At 42.0% G+C, this 16,147-nt stretch overlaps 5 protein-coding genes across 9 annotated transcripts; 3 read left to right on the top strand and 2 right to left on the bottom strand.

Annotated features, from left to right (window-relative positions):
• Positions 1-122: 122 nt before the first annotated feature.
• LOC108145627 (trypsin-2) lies at positions 123-1,232 on the top strand. 2 transcript variants are annotated; one of them, XM_041708368.1, is made up of 3 exons: positions 123-445; positions 511-784; positions 837-1,232. In XM_041708368.1, exons 1-3 carry the CDS (start codon positions 153-155, stop codon positions 1,230-1,232), a joined length of 963 nt encoding a protein of 320 aa, XP_041564302.1. In that variant the 5' UTR covers positions 123-152. The 2 variants fall into 2 exon arrangements, with proteins under 2 accessions (XP_041564302.1, XP_017126652.2); XM_017271163.2 differs by lacking the exon at positions 837-1,232 and having other exon boundaries at positions 123-449; positions 511-621.
• Positions 1,190-2,809, bottom strand: LOC108146534. The gene is made up of 2 exons (XM_017272575.1): positions 2,647-2,809; positions 1,190-2,355 (listed from the first exon to the last, which is right to left on the bottom strand). Exons 1-2 carry the CDS (start codon positions 2,807-2,809, stop codon positions 1,229-1,231), a joined length of 1,290 nt encoding a protein of 429 aa, XP_017128064.1. The 3' UTR covers positions 1,190-1,228.
• A 3,802-nt stretch (positions 2,810-6,611) lies between these two features.
• Positions 6,612-10,327, top strand: LOC108146314. Of its 3 annotated transcripts, XM_041707892.1 has the most exons (5): positions 6,612-6,819; positions 6,876-6,929; positions 6,980-7,225; positions 7,281-7,699; positions 10,233-10,327. In XM_041707892.1, exons 1-4 carry the CDS (start codon positions 6,687-6,689, stop codon positions 7,691-7,693), a joined length of 846 nt encoding a protein of 281 aa, XP_041563826.1. In that variant the 5' UTR covers positions 6,612-6,686; the 3' UTR covers positions 7,694-7,699; positions 10,233-10,327. The 3 variants fall into 3 exon arrangements, with proteins under 3 accessions (XP_041563826.1, XP_017127764.2, XP_041563828.1); XM_017272275.2 differs by lacking the exon at positions 10,233-10,327 and having other exon boundaries at positions 7,281-7,786; XM_041707894.1 differs by lacking the exons at positions 6,876-6,929; positions 10,233-10,327 and having other exon boundaries at positions 7,281-7,777.
• Positions 9,657-12,755, top strand: LOC108145626. Its single transcript, XM_017271162.2, has 4 exons — positions 9,657-9,816; positions 10,233-10,941; positions 11,462-12,322; positions 12,509-12,755. The coding sequence occupies exons 1-4, from the start codon at positions 9,657-9,659 to the stop codon at positions 12,753-12,755; spliced, it is 1,977 nt and encodes a 658-aa protein (XP_017126651.1).
• LOC108146313 (pre-mRNA-processing factor 6) lies at positions 12,727-15,890 on the bottom strand. 2 transcript variants are annotated; one of them, XM_017272274.1, is made up of 4 exons: positions 15,681-15,890; positions 14,091-15,609; positions 13,066-14,019; positions 12,727-13,013 (listed from the first exon to the last, which is right to left on the bottom strand). In XM_017272274.1, exons 1-4 carry the CDS (start codon positions 15,776-15,778, stop codon positions 12,789-12,791), a joined length of 2,796 nt encoding a protein of 931 aa, XP_017127763.1. In that variant the 5' UTR covers positions 15,779-15,890; the 3' UTR covers positions 12,727-12,788. The 2 variants fall into 2 exon arrangements, with proteins under 2 accessions (XP_017127763.1, XP_041563825.1); XM_041707891.1 differs by lacking the exon at positions 15,681-15,890 and having other exon boundaries at positions 14,091-15,450; positions 15,518-15,609.
• Between the last annotated feature and the right edge of the window lie 257 nt (positions 15,891-16,147).

Genomic DNA, 16,147 nt, shown 5'->3' with positions numbered 1-16,147 from the left:
TTAAACAAATGCTGCTTATCTTAAAAGACTTATTATTTACCAAACAAATGACTTTAAATTAATATTATCCCATAACAAATAAACATTTTTTTGTATTTAATGAAGAAACACAATAAATGAGTTACCTGTCAAATTTTTAGTAAATCTCTCTGATGTTACTAGTAAAACATAAAGTATCCAGGAAATTTTGCAGTTTCCTGCTGTTTCTCCTGTTGCTCCTGCCCTCCTGCTATTCTGGCAGTCCGATGGGGGGTCACTTCATTCGTCGGCGGACAAAACGCCTCTCAAGTCCCTTTTTCGACGAGGAGAAAACCTTGAGACTAGCCAAGTACATTGTCTCCATTCGATCTCGAACGCCCCGCAAATTTTTCGGAGATAATCACTTTTGCGGCGGAGTCATAGTATCGCAAAAATACATCCTGACCGCCGCCCACTGTGCCATGGAGTAGGTATAGAAATGATTATATTTATTTATAACTGGCATTTTTTGTAATCAACCAATTAAAAAAGCAAGCGCAAGATTATACACCGAAGTCGAGTATTGGTAGTAGCTGGATCCCCAAATCGCTTGAAATACCAAGATGGAATCACCGCGAGTGTGCCAGTGAAGAAGATCTTTGTACCGGAGAAGTTCACGGTGTTCAATACGCACAACATTGCGCTGATGATGTTGGCCAAGAAACTGCCCTTAGACAATCCGCAAGTGGGCGTGATCAATCTGCCCACGACCGATCCGGAGCCGGGTCTCAACTACACGGTCCTGGGCTGGGGACGGGTCTTTAAAGTAAGTTGTGGTTATCCCAAGATAAAAACAAATAGATAAAGAGTGTTTTCAGGGCGGTCCCATGGCCTCTAATATCCTGCATATTGATGTGGAACTTCTAGCCCGCGAGATCTGTGAGAAGAAACTTCACACTTTTAAGGAGGAGATGCTGTGTGCTGGTAATCTAAACAACAGCCTGGATGAGAATCCCTGTGCCGGTGACACCGGAGCCCCACTAATCCACAACGAAACAGTCTTTGGGGTGGTCAGCTATCGCCTTGGATGCGGATCCACAACCTTGCCATCGGTTTACACCAATGTCTACCTCCATTTGGACTGGATCAATGAAATAATGGCCAAAAATGCAGGGAAACACTTGAAACATACTCTTAGCTTAATCCTCATAGGTATGGTAGTCGTGAGAAATACAATTCTGAACAGTTGGCGGCTTTATTTGATCACCATTTAGACGAGGAGACCTCCCTTGGCGGTCAGAGCGGGCAAATGCTTGACGGTCTTGAGGAAATCGGCCACCTCACAGGCATACGACCAGCCAGCCTTGATGTCTGTGGTCTTCCAGTTGATGTAGGTCACCTGATCGCTGACATCCGTGCAGATGATGTAGTCCCGCTTGATCTGCTCCACGCTCAAATGCGGATTGTTGACGCCCACGAAGACGATGCCCTTGTGGGATGTGGGCTCGATGACCACGCGGAAGTAGAGCTTGGGCACTGGGATGAGGCCGTTGTTGTTGCCATCCTTGGCCAGATACAGTGGCGTCTCCACACCCTGCTTGTTGGGCAGCGTGGTCACACCATACACACCAGTATAGCAGTTCACATTCAGCTTGTTCTTGGACACCCAAGCCCTTAGGCCATCCTCAACTCGTGCCCAATTGCCGGCATTGAAGGTCTGCCACTGGGGAGCAGCATTGATGAACAGGAAGGTGGCCCTCTGCTCGGGGGCATAGTCAAAGTCAGCCTTGGCTCCCAGATGACCACGGGCCAGGTAAACATTGCTGGCACTATCGAAGTACTTGTCCGCATCGCCGCCCAAATCGTTGTTGATCGTCTCCAGCTGAGTGGCCTGCGTGTACAGCTTGTCCACATTCTTGCCATTGAAATAGCCAGCCGTTTGGAAGGTAATCCTGGCCACACCCGTCTCATAGTAGTTGCTGCCTGGTTCCAGCGTGTGACGAGTGTAGCGGGTCACCTCCTCCTCCTCGTTAAAGCAAATCCGCATTTGCTCGGCAAATCTCGAGGAAGTAATCTCGAATCCCACGCGAATCACAACACCACCATTGCACGTGGCTCCCGATTTAATCGCCTTGAATCCCGGCCAGGATTTGCAGTACAGATCCTTGAACTCAAACTGAGATCCGCCCACGCTGAAGGTCGATCCACTCACACAACTGGCGGTAATCAGGTTCTCGGAGTGGGTGTTGAAACCAGAAGGACACCACAGCTGCAAGGAGCCACCCGACGCGAATTCCATCACACCAACGTCGGAGAAGGGATAGAAGTCCTCGGAATCGGTCTTCAGGTAGACGGGCTGGGGACTGGGCAGACCTCCGCGAATAGTCACACTGCAGGCTGTGAAAGAATTTAAACATGAAAAATTGGGTTCAATTTCTGATTATGCCTCTGAAATATACCTCCAGTAAATCATCTCCATAATACATTATATTTAAGTATAAAACCTTTTAGGCAGCCTCTTATTTAGCCAAACCTATATATTCGCAAAAGAGTTTTTTTTAAATTTAAATCATCTACCTAAAATTAATATTTAATTATGAAAGTCTTTTAAAGTCTTTTTACATCCATATACTAGGGCTTATTATTATTAAAAAATGTTAATGTGGCGATCATTTCTAAGCCACCTACCTCCTGCACGACCCACGGGCTGGGGAGCCATAACGATCCGCTCGAAGATCTCATCCTCCTGGACAATTGGAGGAAGCTCCACCTCCGGATAGGGAACTCGGGCCCAGGCAGCCGGAGCCACCAGTAGACCAATCACCAGCAATGAGAGTCGGTCGCACTTCATTTTACTTTTAACAACCTGAAGGCTCTTGAGGCATCTTTAAATAGTCTCCGGCCATATCGCGAAAATTAATGAAAAATAGTTAATAAAATCGGAATCTCGCCATTCCGGTCATTATCTCTGTTGGAACAATAAAATATTGGTGTTATCTATTTACGTGGAGTGCCGAAGTGTGCGGATTTTTGTGTGTCGTCTTACGTAGACTCATTCATTCGATCTTAATTGGTTCGAGGCACTTAATGTCGATTACTTTGTGGACGAGTGGGAAATATAAGGGAATTACCCAAACAAAGCAGATAATTTTCTAAACAAAAATAGAAAGTGGTTGTAACACGTTTAGTTCAAGGGCTTATCTTTGGCGCACTTTTGGTATTACTTTCATATCTCAACCGTGGATTTGTAATAGATCAAATGGTATTTTTAGATTTTTGGCTAAGATAATAACGTTTAAAAATATATTGCAAAATTACTTGTGTCTTCCTTTTGAAATATACAAAATACACTAAAACTTTTTTACATACTTGAAACGAAAAAAATACGTATAAGTAATAAATTACGTATACGCAAGGTGTTGTACTTTCTTTAATATATATATTTAATATAAGAAAAAACTTCAAGAACCCTAAATATGTCGAGTTTTGTAGAACTTTATTTAATATTGTAGTTATATTTCTTATTTCCAATTTAAATTGTTTAAGTAATGTTTTCATTAAGATAAGATTAAGATAAAATACTGTATATCTGCTATAAAATGTTTTAAATGTCCTTTTGCTTTCTTTTACAAAACCGAATACTAATTGCGACAAGAAAATTATATAATACGAAAATAATCCCCACTAATCAAAACTTATTTAAGTTTTCCCATTCAAACGACTACTGAATGAGCCAGGCAGACAATCTGCCATCTAATTTAGTTATTTAATCAGCAGTCAAGGTGAGTGGTTTCCCCAGGCTCTCCCTTCACTTGGCAATAATTTATAATCAACAAGTAATTAAGGCTTATGGCCGCTGCAGGATTCAAATTTCTGGTGGCGATTGGAATTTTATAGGCCTTCCAGGGAAACCATAATAATGAGAACGTGTGTATAAGAATGTAGGGAGTGTGGAGTAAAAGTTCTACCGAACGACCCATAAAAAAAGTGGTCGTTAATCATTATGTGGCGCCATCTAGCGTCGGTCCCTCGCCCTCTGAGGTCATTTATCTATATCGAATCAATTAGCGAACACCTTGAAGCTTTCTTTGCTGAAAATGCAAGGGGGTGAAAGTGGAGGAAAAAGGCATGGCAACACCTTTCTCCCTTTGCTCGAGTTTTCCTTTTCGTCCTTGCTACGTGCCAATTTGGCTCGTTTTGTTCGCTCATTCGTAAATCTAAACAAATCATCAATTTTCACAAATTATACGCGATACCCATCTGTGCTGGGCGGGGTTCGAGTTCCTCCGTATCCGTCGAAGCAACCGTATCCGGCTAAGGTCCTTGTCCTTGTCGTCCTCGTCCTTGGGCTTTGAAATTCGGGCCTAATTGCCCGACTATCTGCCTTCGCTGCTTTTCCTGCTTTTCCTGTTTTTTCTGATATTCGCCGCTGTTCATTTTACATTCCATTAATTAATCTCAATGGCCGACGAACTTTGACATATTGAGCTCTAGTTTATATGCTTCGCGCTGTCTCCAAGCGGGGATTTCGTGGGTTAGCCTAATGAAGCATTCGAAGTAAGATAAGTATTTGGTTGATTCAAATGTGAGGCAATAAAAGAATATGCTTTTAAATTTGGTACATCAAGATGTTGCAAAAAGAGGGTAAAAACATTTTTAAAAGTATTGGAACGCTAAAAAGAATGAAACTATATTTCTAACTTGTAGGAAAATTAAATTATATATACAGAACATAAAATTAATAATCCAAAATATTTATTATTCTTCGTTTTATTTGCCATTTGGAAATCAAAATCGGAATCTCTTTGATCAATTGGCTGAGAATGCTTTCCGAATCGAACACATTCCTTAGAGCCTCCGTATAGATTTATCTTAATTTCCTCACGTCATAAATTATCCCGCCAAATTTATGAGTTTCCAATCAATATTAATTGCCTGTGAGATACTTTACAGCCCATTTCATTAGCCACCTGCCGCCCGGTGAAAGCATTTTACTTAAATCGCTCTTACCACACTCACGATTTCATCGCACGACAAACAAGCATAAGAAATACTTAAATAAAAATGGAAAAAAAGCAAGAAGGAAAGGCACACAATTTAATCCGAATTTTACTTGATCTGGCACATAGCATTGAGGAGCTTCGCATTCGCACCAATCGAGGGTCGCAGCCCTTGATAAATGGCCCTTATTAATAACATACGTGTGGGCGCGTCCTGTATCTCCGTGGGTGTGTTCGATCCATATACTGAGATACAGATACCTTTGATTGATAAGGCTGCCTAAGCGTGTTTGCCCAACAGGGAAAGGGGGCCAAAGGTAAACGAGGACGAGCTAACGAATGAATGAGCGATTTTGCACCTTTTCAACAGGTCTCTCTTCCTCGGCACTCTTATGTTGAGGCAAATTGAAAACGGGGAGTCAATAAAGCTGTAGACAGTCAGACATGGCCAAGGGCTAGGCCGGGATCCTTTGAACGGGTATATTTGCGTTAGGGTGGACTAAGATTTATGCACTGCGTAAAATGCTATGCAAAACATTTTGAAAACTTAAAGCCAAGTTTCAAAAAGATAATGCTACTAATACAATTATTTCCAGGCTAAATGCCTATTTAGTATATAAACTTTGCTTTCTCAAACAATGCTTTGCCCCGTCCAAAAGACGTATACGTAATATTTATGAAGGCAAAATGGTTCACCCTAATATAGATCCAACATGTTCGACTGTGCAATGATGGATTAAATGTATTTCAAAGGCGTGAAAGCCAAAAGGTAGCAGAAAGTAGCACATTGTGGTTGCATAATAAACATCATGCATACATCTATTTAGCTTAGCCTAGGGCTACAAAAATACAACACAAAAATAATAGAGCCCAACAGAGGTGGAAAGGTTGTAAAGGCTTCTATAAATACACACCCTAATTGTCAAAGGCCTTTTGCTCCATATGCAAATCACACACGAATCAGTCAAGCGAAAGATCTTCGATAATTGCAAGGTCTTCAAAGGATAAACCCTTCGACAAGGAACACAATCTACATGGAAAATAGGTCACCGCCCCAAAATACAAATTTGCATTATTTTAAGCTCAACAAAGCCGACAAACAGCAATTTGGAGTGGCTGATGAAAGGAAGAAACTACCTCCACTTAAAGAGCAATCATAAAGTTTTTCATCCCATATGGATTACATAAGTACAAGCACGGATGGGTGCGAAAAAATTCTGCAATGTAAGTGTAAGTAATAAAAAATCAACTGACCCAGCGAAAACACAGCGTGAAAATTATAAAAATAGTTGAACATGACAGGCGCACGTCCAAAAGCATGAGCGAAATGATTAATGAACTGCCGCCATCTAACTTCGCCCATTTACTCACAAAGTAAAGTACTAAAAGTGGTTAAAGTGTTAGAGCTAAAGAGCAAAGAAAAAGCATGACATTTAAAAAAAAATTTACAAAACGTAACGTGCTAAAAACTATATAAGAACTACTTAAAAACTAGAAGCTGATTCATGGTTAATGGAAATTTTAGACAAAGAATTAAAAGTTTGAATGGAATATTTAAGAACAGGTTTGTGACTTGTGATTTTATTGACTTTTTTTAAAAACAAGTATTTTAGTTCTTAAATTTTCAGTATTCTAGGTAGGCTGGTAGTTGACACTATTGGACTGTAAAACTTAAAATTCAGGCACATTTGTATTTCAAAATTCAGGTTTCGGCCCTTGCAAAAAGTAATGTTTCCATTTAACAAAAGGAGCATACAAATATTAAAATATATATACCCACGATGTCCAGTAAACTCTAAATTTTCCCAGCGTTTTATGTCCAAGTCTGGAGATAAAAAATCTTCTGGAACAGGAAATAAAGGTTAATGGCTTAGCTTATATGTTTTTATATATAGTAAAAGATGTCATATTTAATAGAAACAACGAGTAAGGAGGGTAAAGATGCCAAATCGTCTGAACCAGCTAAAAAAGGTTGTTATTTTATTAATGTAAAAGTAATATTAAAGATTACTTCTTTATAGATACAACCCCTAAAGAAAATAATGTGATTAAAGACACCAAGCCAAAGGATGAGACTGCTATAAAAGGCGGGACCAAATGCAAGCCGACTATAAACCCTGTTAAACCAATGGATAAAAGTAAAAAAAAACTACAAACATGTGATGAATTGTTACTGGGCAAACCCAAGAAAAAGAAGGCAAAACTAGCTTTAACTGCAATTCAAGGAGGAGACTTGGGATGCCCAGCCGTAACCGAAAAAAAACCACGTCTGTATTATTTTCTAATAATTTGGTTCATAAAACTAAACTTATTTTTATCTAGCAATCACTGGACATTCCAAGCTATGGCAAAAGATCTCATTATTCGGAGTCCTACCCCTAATAGCCATTTTAACTCTCTTAGTTTTTAGTTCTCGGGCCGAAGAGGAACGCCTTGAGTTTAAGAACTATCCCCATATGTACAAACGATCAAAGCCGTTTTGGTTTCGCGATGGAAATCGCACAGCTTTTCACAACAGCTACTTCAATGCTTTGCCACCTGGAGGATATGAGGACGAAATTGATGAGAGCACTGTTGGACAGGACCCCGAATCGGAAAAGGATAAAAAAGCTCGCCTAAAGGAATTCGAAAAAGTCGTCAAAAATTGGCGCAAACATTCGTCTAAAAGAGACAACCAGCTTAAAAAGGAGGCTGCCGCTGCTGAAAAAGAGTCTAGAAAACAAGAAGCGCAATAAGCACAGGTACAATTTGGTTAGGATTCATGGCAAAAAATATACAATGTCAAAGAATATTTAAAATAAACTGCACAATTTTGATTAAAAAAGTAAGTTTAATTGTCGTATGAAACAATTTTTAAGCCAGTAATTATCTTACTGTTTGTTTAGTTCACTAAAAATATTTCTGAAAAACTATACTGTTTTAGCATTTTTGATAATATTTATAGTTTTTAATATTAATTCTTAACCTTCGGTTACTTTTTTTTAAAGACCATAATTATGGTTTCATAATATATATTTGCCGGGCTTTCTTTTTATTTCATTTCGCTGTTATATTTTCAAAGTTTTTAGACCCAATTACTTGGTTAATCTAAAATTCAGTTACCCTCATCTCAATTTCTTCCATCCTTAATTGATTCGGAAAATGTTTTCGAAGTGGAAAATCTTTTCCTTTTTTGTTTGGGCGGATGAATGATTACCCTAACCAAATGAGAGGAAAATGGGGGATGGAAGGTCTTGGGTGAATCTTGATTTGTCCTTAGCATGTCTCGCCACTTGCCAAATCTGTGTGATAATCTGGTGTTGCAATCAGCGCCATATATATTGCGTGCCACAAATGGCAGCCACTTTGTGCGGCCTTCCTTTCCGGCCTTTTCGCTTCCCTTTCCGCATTTCGGCCATTTGTTTTTCCTGTTGTTTTTCCTCTAATGGCTTTCCTTTTTTGCCACGCTACGCTTCAATAACTTTTATCACTTTTAATTGGATTTTTCTTTATAGTCAACGCATGTCTAAGAAGACTAACACATGTTCAGATTGTAATTGTGTTAATGTCGTCGTGTATGGGCATGTCCTGCTTCCTTATATTCGTTGTTGTTGTCCTGTGACATCGTGCTAATACCAGTTTTTCCAACCAATGCATGTGTGTATATATCCGCTCCATGCTTGATCAAATTTGCCTATTTTTTCTGTCTTATTTTTCTTTCAATTTTCTTAATTGCTTCTTAATGCTTATGTCTTCAGGCCAAATCTTGGCTTTCTTTCTGATTTTATTCAGCTTATTCGAAGTTTCCTTTAAAAGTTTGATAAAGATTTAGCATGCAGGAATAATGTTTTTTTCAGCAACACGGTTTTTGTATAACTATGTCAAGAAATAAAGATTAAAAAATAAGTATTGAAAATTAAAATTAAAAAATATAGAGTAACAACTTTAAAGTATATTTTTAGTATTGCTTATTTTTACTTAGATATAAATATTTATAGTCACTTTAAGAACAAGCAAGCACTAAGTATACTTTTTACCGTTTATACCATAAATATTTTAGATTGCTTACTTAAAACTTTAGTTCTTTATGAGATACACAAATATTAATCAGACTTATTACAGGGAAAATACAAACGAAAGTAATAGATTCACAGATTTAAGCAAGTAAACAGTGCCAGAAAGTGCCCCAAAGATAAACTTTCCCATTTCTTTTGCCAAAAAGCTACGTACAACTTTAGTGCTTATCCGCCGAATGCCAAACCAAGTCCTGAAAGTCGAAGAAACTTTTTCCGTTCCGGTTGTCGTTGACACGTAATTGACTTTGTCCGCACTTCCACGACGACAATTTGTGCGCCACTTGCTCGGAGCAATTAAACGCCATCGATGACCAATTGCAGTTGTCGCGAAATTGCTGGCGAAGATTGCCCAACGTAATGATGGCAGATGGGTTGAGCGGACCCAAAGGACCCTGGGGACCCAAAGGGTTGGCCATACCGTGCAGTGGAGTGTAATCAATGCATAATTTTAATGCAATTCTTGAATGCAATTACCGGCGAATGTACTTTGGCTATAAAAGCCACCGACACTGACCATCGAAAAAGTACATCGGGGGAAATGCAAAAGCGACAAGACGACAGCAACTCGTTAATATTCGGAGTGATAAAAGTTCGACCTCTCCACCGGCTGCCCCTGCTATTTTTCCTGGTTGTCAGTGCTGCGATGGGGCCACGTGTCGGTGGCAGCTGGCGGAGCGAGGATTCCCCGGGGGATCCGGACTCGAAAACACGGTGGGGCAATCAGTTGCCGGATATGCTAGTCGCTTACTATCGCCACCACGGCGTTCAAAGCCTGATGCTGGTCGTTTGTCACACGGACATTGGTGAATTAACCCTCTGCATGCAATGTGCTACTAGGGCCAAAATTTATGACCCGTCAATGCACAGGCAGAAATCTTTAAAGATTAAGAACCATATTTCAAGGCGAATCGAACCCTTGCACTATATTTATCTCTATCGGCAATTATCTGATATTTACTCAATATAAAAACAAGACTTTATAAATTTGATATAAAACAATTTAGTAGTTTTATATTTCCCTATACTTAGAAAACATACATTTTTGAAATCTGAACAAAAATGAACAAAACCAAAAACTAATCTTTCGCCCAGTAAAAAACTTAAATACTTCTGGAAAACCTTTACAAACATTCCCACAGTCTAAAAATTTAAAAGCAAAATTAATAAAACTAAAAAAATTCATTTTTTTCCCTGTATATCTGTGTTGTTTCCCCTTCAGCGGATTATCGCCTTTGGACGCTGTGGCAGCACTTCAACCTCAACGATTTCTATGTGCAGGTCAGTACGGCGACCTCGCTAAGGGACCTGCGGCATGTCGATGTCCTGGATGAGCAGAAGGACGCACCGCCGCCAAAGGGTTTCCATGCCAACAACTCCAGCCACTGGGAGACGTCCTTTCTGCTGCCCCTGTTGCCCTATAAAACGGGCATCCTTCTGCTGGAATTCAACAGCGATTGTGCATTAAATCTACTTCGGTGGTCAGCTGCACCGGAGCACAACTACTTTACCACAAATCGATTTTGGCTGCTCCTTAGCGAAGATCGGTCAGATATCGATCTACTAGAGGATCCAGAGATATTTATTCCTCCGGACAGTGAATTAAGGGTGCTCCACTATGAAAATGATGACGGAAACTTTTCATCCAGCTTGATCGATCTGTACAAGGTGGCTGCTTGGAAGCCCTTAAAGATAAAGTTAATCGGACACAACATTCGAAATAGGAGGCACATAGTCCACGCACTGCAGCATTTTGGATCGGCCATAACATATAGGCAAAATCTCGAGGGAATAGTTTTCAACTCGGCTATAGTTATTGCCTTTCCCGATTTGTTTACAAACATTGAAGATCTATCACTTAGACATATTGACACTATTTCTAAGGTTAATCATCGCTTGATGCTGGAGTTGGCCAATCGCTTGAACATAAGGTTAGATCAGATTACTTTCTCTTTGCTTGCATCTTAATGTTGTTAAAAAACATTAGAAAATTTATTTATTCCAATTAGCACTCTTAATTTGGTACATTTTTTTTATTACTCAAGCTTTTCGCGCAATTAACTTATTGGGTTGTTTAACCTAAACTTGAAAGCAGTTTCTATTTTAACCATTAAAAGATTGTTAAAACATTATTTTGAATGGTTCACAAAAATTAAAATTTTTAATTTATAATACCTTGTAGAAAGGGTATTTTATTTATTGCATACCAATTTTAAAGAAAAGGTATTTTATTTTATTGATTTTTATATGTATATTGGCCTTATGCATACTTATAAGATGGCTTTCAATGTCCTATATTCTTTATTTGTATTAAGTTTAGTTTATTATTCTTTGTTTAATGATAATTTTTTTGAAACAGATTTACCTCTGATTTGGCTTGAATGATTCTATTTAATATTTGATATATATCTAACATTTTATTGTTAAAGAAATATCATATCCTACTTTCAGCTACAACACTTATCAAACCGTCAACTATGGTTGGCGTCAGCCGAATGGATCCTTCGATGGTCTGATGGGTCGCTTTCAGCGGTACGAACTGGACTTGGCCCAACTGGCGATCTTCATGAGACTGGATCGCATTGCTTTGGTTGACTTTGTGGCCGAAACGTATCGGGTGAGAGCTGGGATTATGTTCCGGCAGCCACCACTTTCGGCAGTGGCCAATATATTCGCCATGCCCTTTGAGAACGATGTGTGGGTTTCGATTCTCATGCTGCTGATCATAACGACCGTGGTTTTGGTTATAGAACTGCTCTTTTCGCCACACACCCATGACATGGCCTACATGGATACCCTGAATTTTGTGTGGGGCGCAATGTGCCAGCAGGGATTCTATGTGGAGGTGCGCAATCGATCGGCCAGGATCATTGTCTTCACCACTTTCGTAGCCGCTCTCTTCTTGTTCACCTCTTTTTCGGCTAATATCGTGGCTCTGCTGCAAAGTCCATCGGATGCCATTCGTTCGTTGACTGATCTTGGTCAATCTCCTCTGGAAATCGGTGTTCAGGATACCCAATACAATAAGATATACTTCACAGAGTCGACAGATCCAGTGACCAAGAATCTGTACCACAAGAAGATAGCCTCCAAGGGAGATAATGTCTATGTTCGGCCGATTTTAGGAATGGAAAGAATGCGCACAGGGTTATTTGCCTACCAGGTGGAATTGCAAGCTGGCTACCAAATCGTCAGCGACACCTTCAGTGAGCCAGAAAAGTGTGGACTGATGGAACTTGAGCCATTCCAGTTGCCCATGCTGGCCATTCCGACGAGGAAGAACTTTCCCTACAAGGAGCTCATACGAAGGCAGTAAGAATCTTTACTAAAATTACTTTTTTTAAATGCTTAATGTCCTTAAACAATTTAAAAGTTCAATTAATTTATAATTGTTACCTAACAAATTAGTTTTAATAATTTCGAAATCCTTATAATTTGTTTAAAACAGAAAAGTTTAAACTCAGATAAAATCTTAAAATACTTAAATTTCCTACCCAGATTACGCTGGCAGCGAGAAGTGAGCTTGGTGAATCGCGAGGAGCGAAAGTGGATCCCCCAGAAGCCCAAGTGCGAGGGTGGAGTGGGTGGCTTTGTCTCCATAGGCATCACCGAGTGCCGATATGCTTTGGGAATCTTTGGCTGTGGAGCTGCCGCCAGCTTGGGCCTGTTCCTGTGCGAATTCATCTTCAAGCACTTTAAGCAATTCTATCGCATCGTTAAAGGATATAGAGAGATGCAGCGCTAGACTACATGTCGTTTAATCAAAATAAACTTAAGCTTAGGTGGGTATGGATAGCTCCCGGACAACGGCACGCAGCACTTCAGGGGTTTTGAACTGCCAGTTCTGGATGTTTTTGCTGACTCGACACCAGGATTCGCCGTGCGTGGGCTCTGCGGAAATACAACGATCGACGACCTCCTGCTGCTGTTGCTCTGTGCCGTGCAGCAACTCGAACTTGTAGAAATACGCCCAGGCATCGCCCAAATCAGGATCGATTTTGACCTGTAATAAATAAAAGATTAGCTCAATTCAAAAGTTAATATAATATACTAACCGTTCGATTAAACCAATCCCTGCACTTTGAGAACTTGTGTTCCGACCAGAAAAGTTTGGATACTGCCAGAAGTACATGTGGGTCATGCTCACATTTCTTGAGGGCATCCACTGACTTGGTCTTTCGCTGTGGCTTGGTTTCCATGAAGATGGCCTCCGCCCAAAGTTCTCCGGCATTGGGACATTCCTGCAGTGCCCTGGCCATCATGGTGCTGGCAATCTCCTTGAGACCCGCTCGCAATTCCACCCGGATGGCCTCCAGCCAGAGAACAGCCACCTTGGGATTGCGCAAACGTCCACGTTCCAGAATGGAACGAGCCTTTGTCAGCACGCCTTTGCGCTCCTCCAGATTGGCGGATAGAATCCAGAGTGGTATGGAGGTGGGACACTTTTTAAGGCCCTGCGTGTACGTGGCAGCCGCATCATCCGTCCGTCTCTGCTGCTCCTCGATTTGACCCTTCATCATCCAAAGTTTGGGGAAATCGGGAAACACTTCGACGGCTTCTTCTAGCAAACGTAGAGCCTCATCAAAACGCTCCAAAGCCCATTCCAGACGAGCCGATTTCATCATCACCCTGGGTGTGGGTGCAGAACCTCTGGCCTTGGCCAGCAATCGTCTCGCCCGCTCATATTCCGAGTTCTCCGATTCCAACTTAACGGCTGCCAACCAAATGTCCTCGGAATTGGGATTTGCTTGGAAGGCCAGCGATAGAATTCCTCTGGCGGCCGGCACATCTCCAGCCATCCATTTGGATTTGGCACCCATCAGCCAGAGGATCTCCGATTTGGGACAATGGGCCACGGCTCGCTGCAACAAGGCCTCCAGGGACTCACGGGTGCCATGGTTCTTCTCGAAGTAGGCTGCCCGCAACCAGATGCTCTTCTTGGAGGGGAATATCTGCAGCGCATGAGCGTAGACAGCTCGTGCACACTCAAATGCATTCTCCTTTGCGCACTGAAACACGGAAAATAATGAGTTTTCATTAATTTTGTTCAATCAAATACAAGCTGCATATGAATACTTACGAAATCTGCATCATCTATCCAGGTTTGCTTGCGATCCTCCTCCTCTACGCCTATTCCAATGACTGCTTTTACAATAGATTGACAACAGTTGACTGCACCCGATTTCTCCGATTCGATGGCCTCCTGGAACCAGTGATCACGGTTGATCTCAACTCCATTGACGGTCAGCGAGGTCAACGAACGATCGATGATCTTCTCCACCATGTGGATGTTGCCATTAGCCTCCTCCAGCTTGGCAGCTGTGGTCCAAATCTGTCGATCAGTGGGTATATTCTCACGAGCTTTGTTTAGGACCTTTCTAGCGTTCTCGTAGGTTTCCAAACGGGCGAGGGCCAGCCAGAGTTCCACGCTGGTGTTGCAACACTCCACAGCTCGCGAAAGTAGAATACGTGCATCGTCGGGATTCTCGAGCTCTACGGCGGCTTTCCACAGGCGAACAGAGTTCGGAATGTGTTCGAGAGCCTTTCTGAAAACCCTGCGCTTGGCTTTCGTCTCTGTTTCCAAGTCAGCCGCTTTAATCCAAATCCTCACAGAGGTGGGAATGTGACGAGCAGCTTGCGCGATCACCGCTTTCGCTGTATCCGGTGGCTGAAGACGAGCTGCCTCCAGCCAAAGATCCTCGGACTGGATGTTCATTTCGCAGCCCCTCATGATCAGGTTCCTGGCCATCTGAACCTTGCCGGTGACCTCCTCTAAACGGGCAGATGCAATCCAAGCTGGCGGATGGTTGGGATTCGTTTCCCTCACACTCTTGAGCAGCAGACGTGCCTTCTTGATGTCGTTGATGTCGCCGCCATAGGTGGGAATCATGCTCTGCAGGTCGGTGAGGTAACCCTTGGGATCCACCACCGTTTGACCAGTCACAGAGTCGGAAACCTGCGATAGCTTAACATTCATTAGCGTGTTTCGCGCCTGACCAATCTTACGCAGATCCAAATCTCCTGTGGGCGTCAACATGCCGGGAGTGGCCACACCAGGCACCATGGAAGCCAAGCCCGAGGACGGATCCAATGTGGAGGAGGATTCACCGCCAAGATTTCTCGATATCAAGCTATCCGGCAAGGGGGTAAACTTCTCGGCCCTGGGATTTCTTTGCTTCCTGTTGCGACTATCGCCCACTTCTGGGATGGTGGACCACTCCTCCGAGGTGACGCTGGCCAGCGAGCGTTTCAGGTCACTGAACTGCTGCTGAATCTTCGGTCGCTCCTGGCGATACCGCTCTAAATCCTCGCGCAGCCGCCGATCGCGATATTCCTTGCGCTTCTCGTCCATCCGCTTGTCTATCGAATCGTAGATGGCGTCCGCCTCCTCGTCGTCCTTGTCGTACGGATCCTTGGAGAACAGGGAGCCGCTGTAACCACTAAACTCGTCATAGTTTGAGTCGTTCAAGTCTTCGTCCTCCTCCTCCTCTTCGTCTTTTTTCTTACGTTTGGTGGCTGGTGGCGCATGGCGGTCGTCGGACACATCGTTGGCATCACGGGCTGGACCAATATCGGAACGGGTGGTGAATCCCGTCGCTCTAAAAAAGCAAGAAAACCATTAAAATTAGCTTTTTCCCCATGACAAAATAGTGCATTCGATTGTACTTACCCGCGACCAACGCCGGCCACATAGCCCAATGGAGCTGGAACGCCAAGGAAATGTTTCTTGTTGCGGTTGGCTATAACCGCTGCCGTTATGTTTGACATCTTTGATTACTTATTGGTCAATTTATTCTTCTTTATTTTATTAATTTCACAAACAACTGAAAGTTTATCAATGCGTGGTGCGCTTCCTCTTCTTCTTGTTTGGGAAAACAGTGTTGGTAAGTTCTCGTTCATCGATGCAGGGCGCTAGAGATGAGTAGATAATGAAGTCACAATGACAGAGGAAAACTGTGACCGAATTTTTTTGGGTGTACTTTTAACCAAATTCCAATCAAAGCTGCTTAGGTTTATGATAAGAATATATTTGAAATCGGTATGTTCTAAACAAATTCCAACAGATCTTGTACAGTTATTCGGCAGAAATTCCTTTGAAATTGGTTGGATATTAATAGCCGTGACTATCGGCAAAAT

This window comes from Drosophila elegans, unplaced genomic scaffold (genome assembly GCF_018152505.1).
Source record: "Drosophila elegans isolate 14027-0461.03 unplaced genomic scaffold, ASM1815250v1 contig_208, whole genome shotgun sequence".
In the NCBI taxonomy this organism is placed as follows: Eukaryota; Metazoa; Arthropoda; class Insecta; order Diptera; family Drosophilidae; genus Drosophila; species Drosophila elegans.
The sequence above is the reverse complement of the archived record's forward strand: the minus strand, read 5'-3'. Positions and strand labels throughout refer to the sequence as shown.

Excerpts from the sequence above, each read along its gene's own strand:
- LOC108145627 (XM_041708368.1), top strand. The coding sequence starts at position 153 with ATGTTACTAGTAAAACATAAAGTATCCAGGAAATTTTGCAGTTTCCTG. Across the intron at positions 446-510 it reads GCCGCCCACTGTGCCATGGA|CAAGCGCAAGATTATACACC; the intron begins GTAGGTATAGAA and ends CAATTAAAAAAG. Across the intron at positions 785-836 it reads GCTGGGGACGGGTCTTTAAA|GGCGGTCCCATGGCCTCTAA; the intron begins GTAAGTTGTGGT and ends GAGTGTTTTCAG.
- LOC108146534 (XM_017272575.1), bottom strand. The coding sequence starts at position 2,809 with ATGAAGTGCGACCGACTCTCATTGCTGGTGATTGGTCTACTGGTGGCT. Across the intron at positions 2,356-2,646 it reads GCCCGTGGGTCGTGCAGGAG|CCTGCAGTGTGACTATTCGC; the intron begins GTAGGTGGCTTA and ends ATTCTTTCACAG.
- LOC108146314 (XM_041707892.1), top strand. The coding sequence starts at position 6,687 with ATGTTTCCATTTAACAAAAGGAGCATACAAATATTAAAATATATATAC. Across the intron at positions 6,820-6,875 it reads TTCTGGAACAGGAAATAAAG|AAACAACGAGTAAGGAGGGT; the intron begins GTTAATGGCTTA and ends CATATTTAATAG. Across the intron at positions 6,930-6,979 it reads GTCTGAACCAGCTAAAAAAG|ATACAACCCCTAAAGAAAAT; the intron begins GTTGTTATTTTA and ends ACTTCTTTATAG.
- LOC108145626 (XM_017271162.2), top strand. The coding sequence starts at position 9,657 with ATGGGGCCACGTGTCGGTGGCAGCTGGCGGAGCGAGGATTCCCCGGGG. Across the intron at positions 10,942-11,461 it reads GCCAATCGCTTGAACATAAG|CTACAACACTTATCAAACCG; the intron begins GTTAGATCAGAT and ends TCCTACTTTCAG. Across the intron at positions 12,323-12,508 it reads AAGGAGCTCATACGAAGGCA|ATTACGCTGGCAGCGAGAAG; the intron begins GTAAGAATCTTT and ends TTTCCTACCCAG.
- LOC108146313 (XM_017272274.1), bottom strand. The coding sequence starts at position 15,778 with ATGTCAAACATAACGGCAGCGGTTATAGCCAACCGCAACAAGAAACAT. Across the intron at positions 15,610-15,680 it reads GTGGCCGGCGTTGGTCGCGG|AGCGACGGGATTCACCACCC; the intron begins GTAAGTACAATC and ends TTGCTTTTTTAG. Across the intron at positions 13,014-13,065 it reads GGGATTGGTTTAATCGAACG|GTCAAAATCGATCCTGATTT; the intron begins GTTAGTATATTA and ends TATTTATTACAG.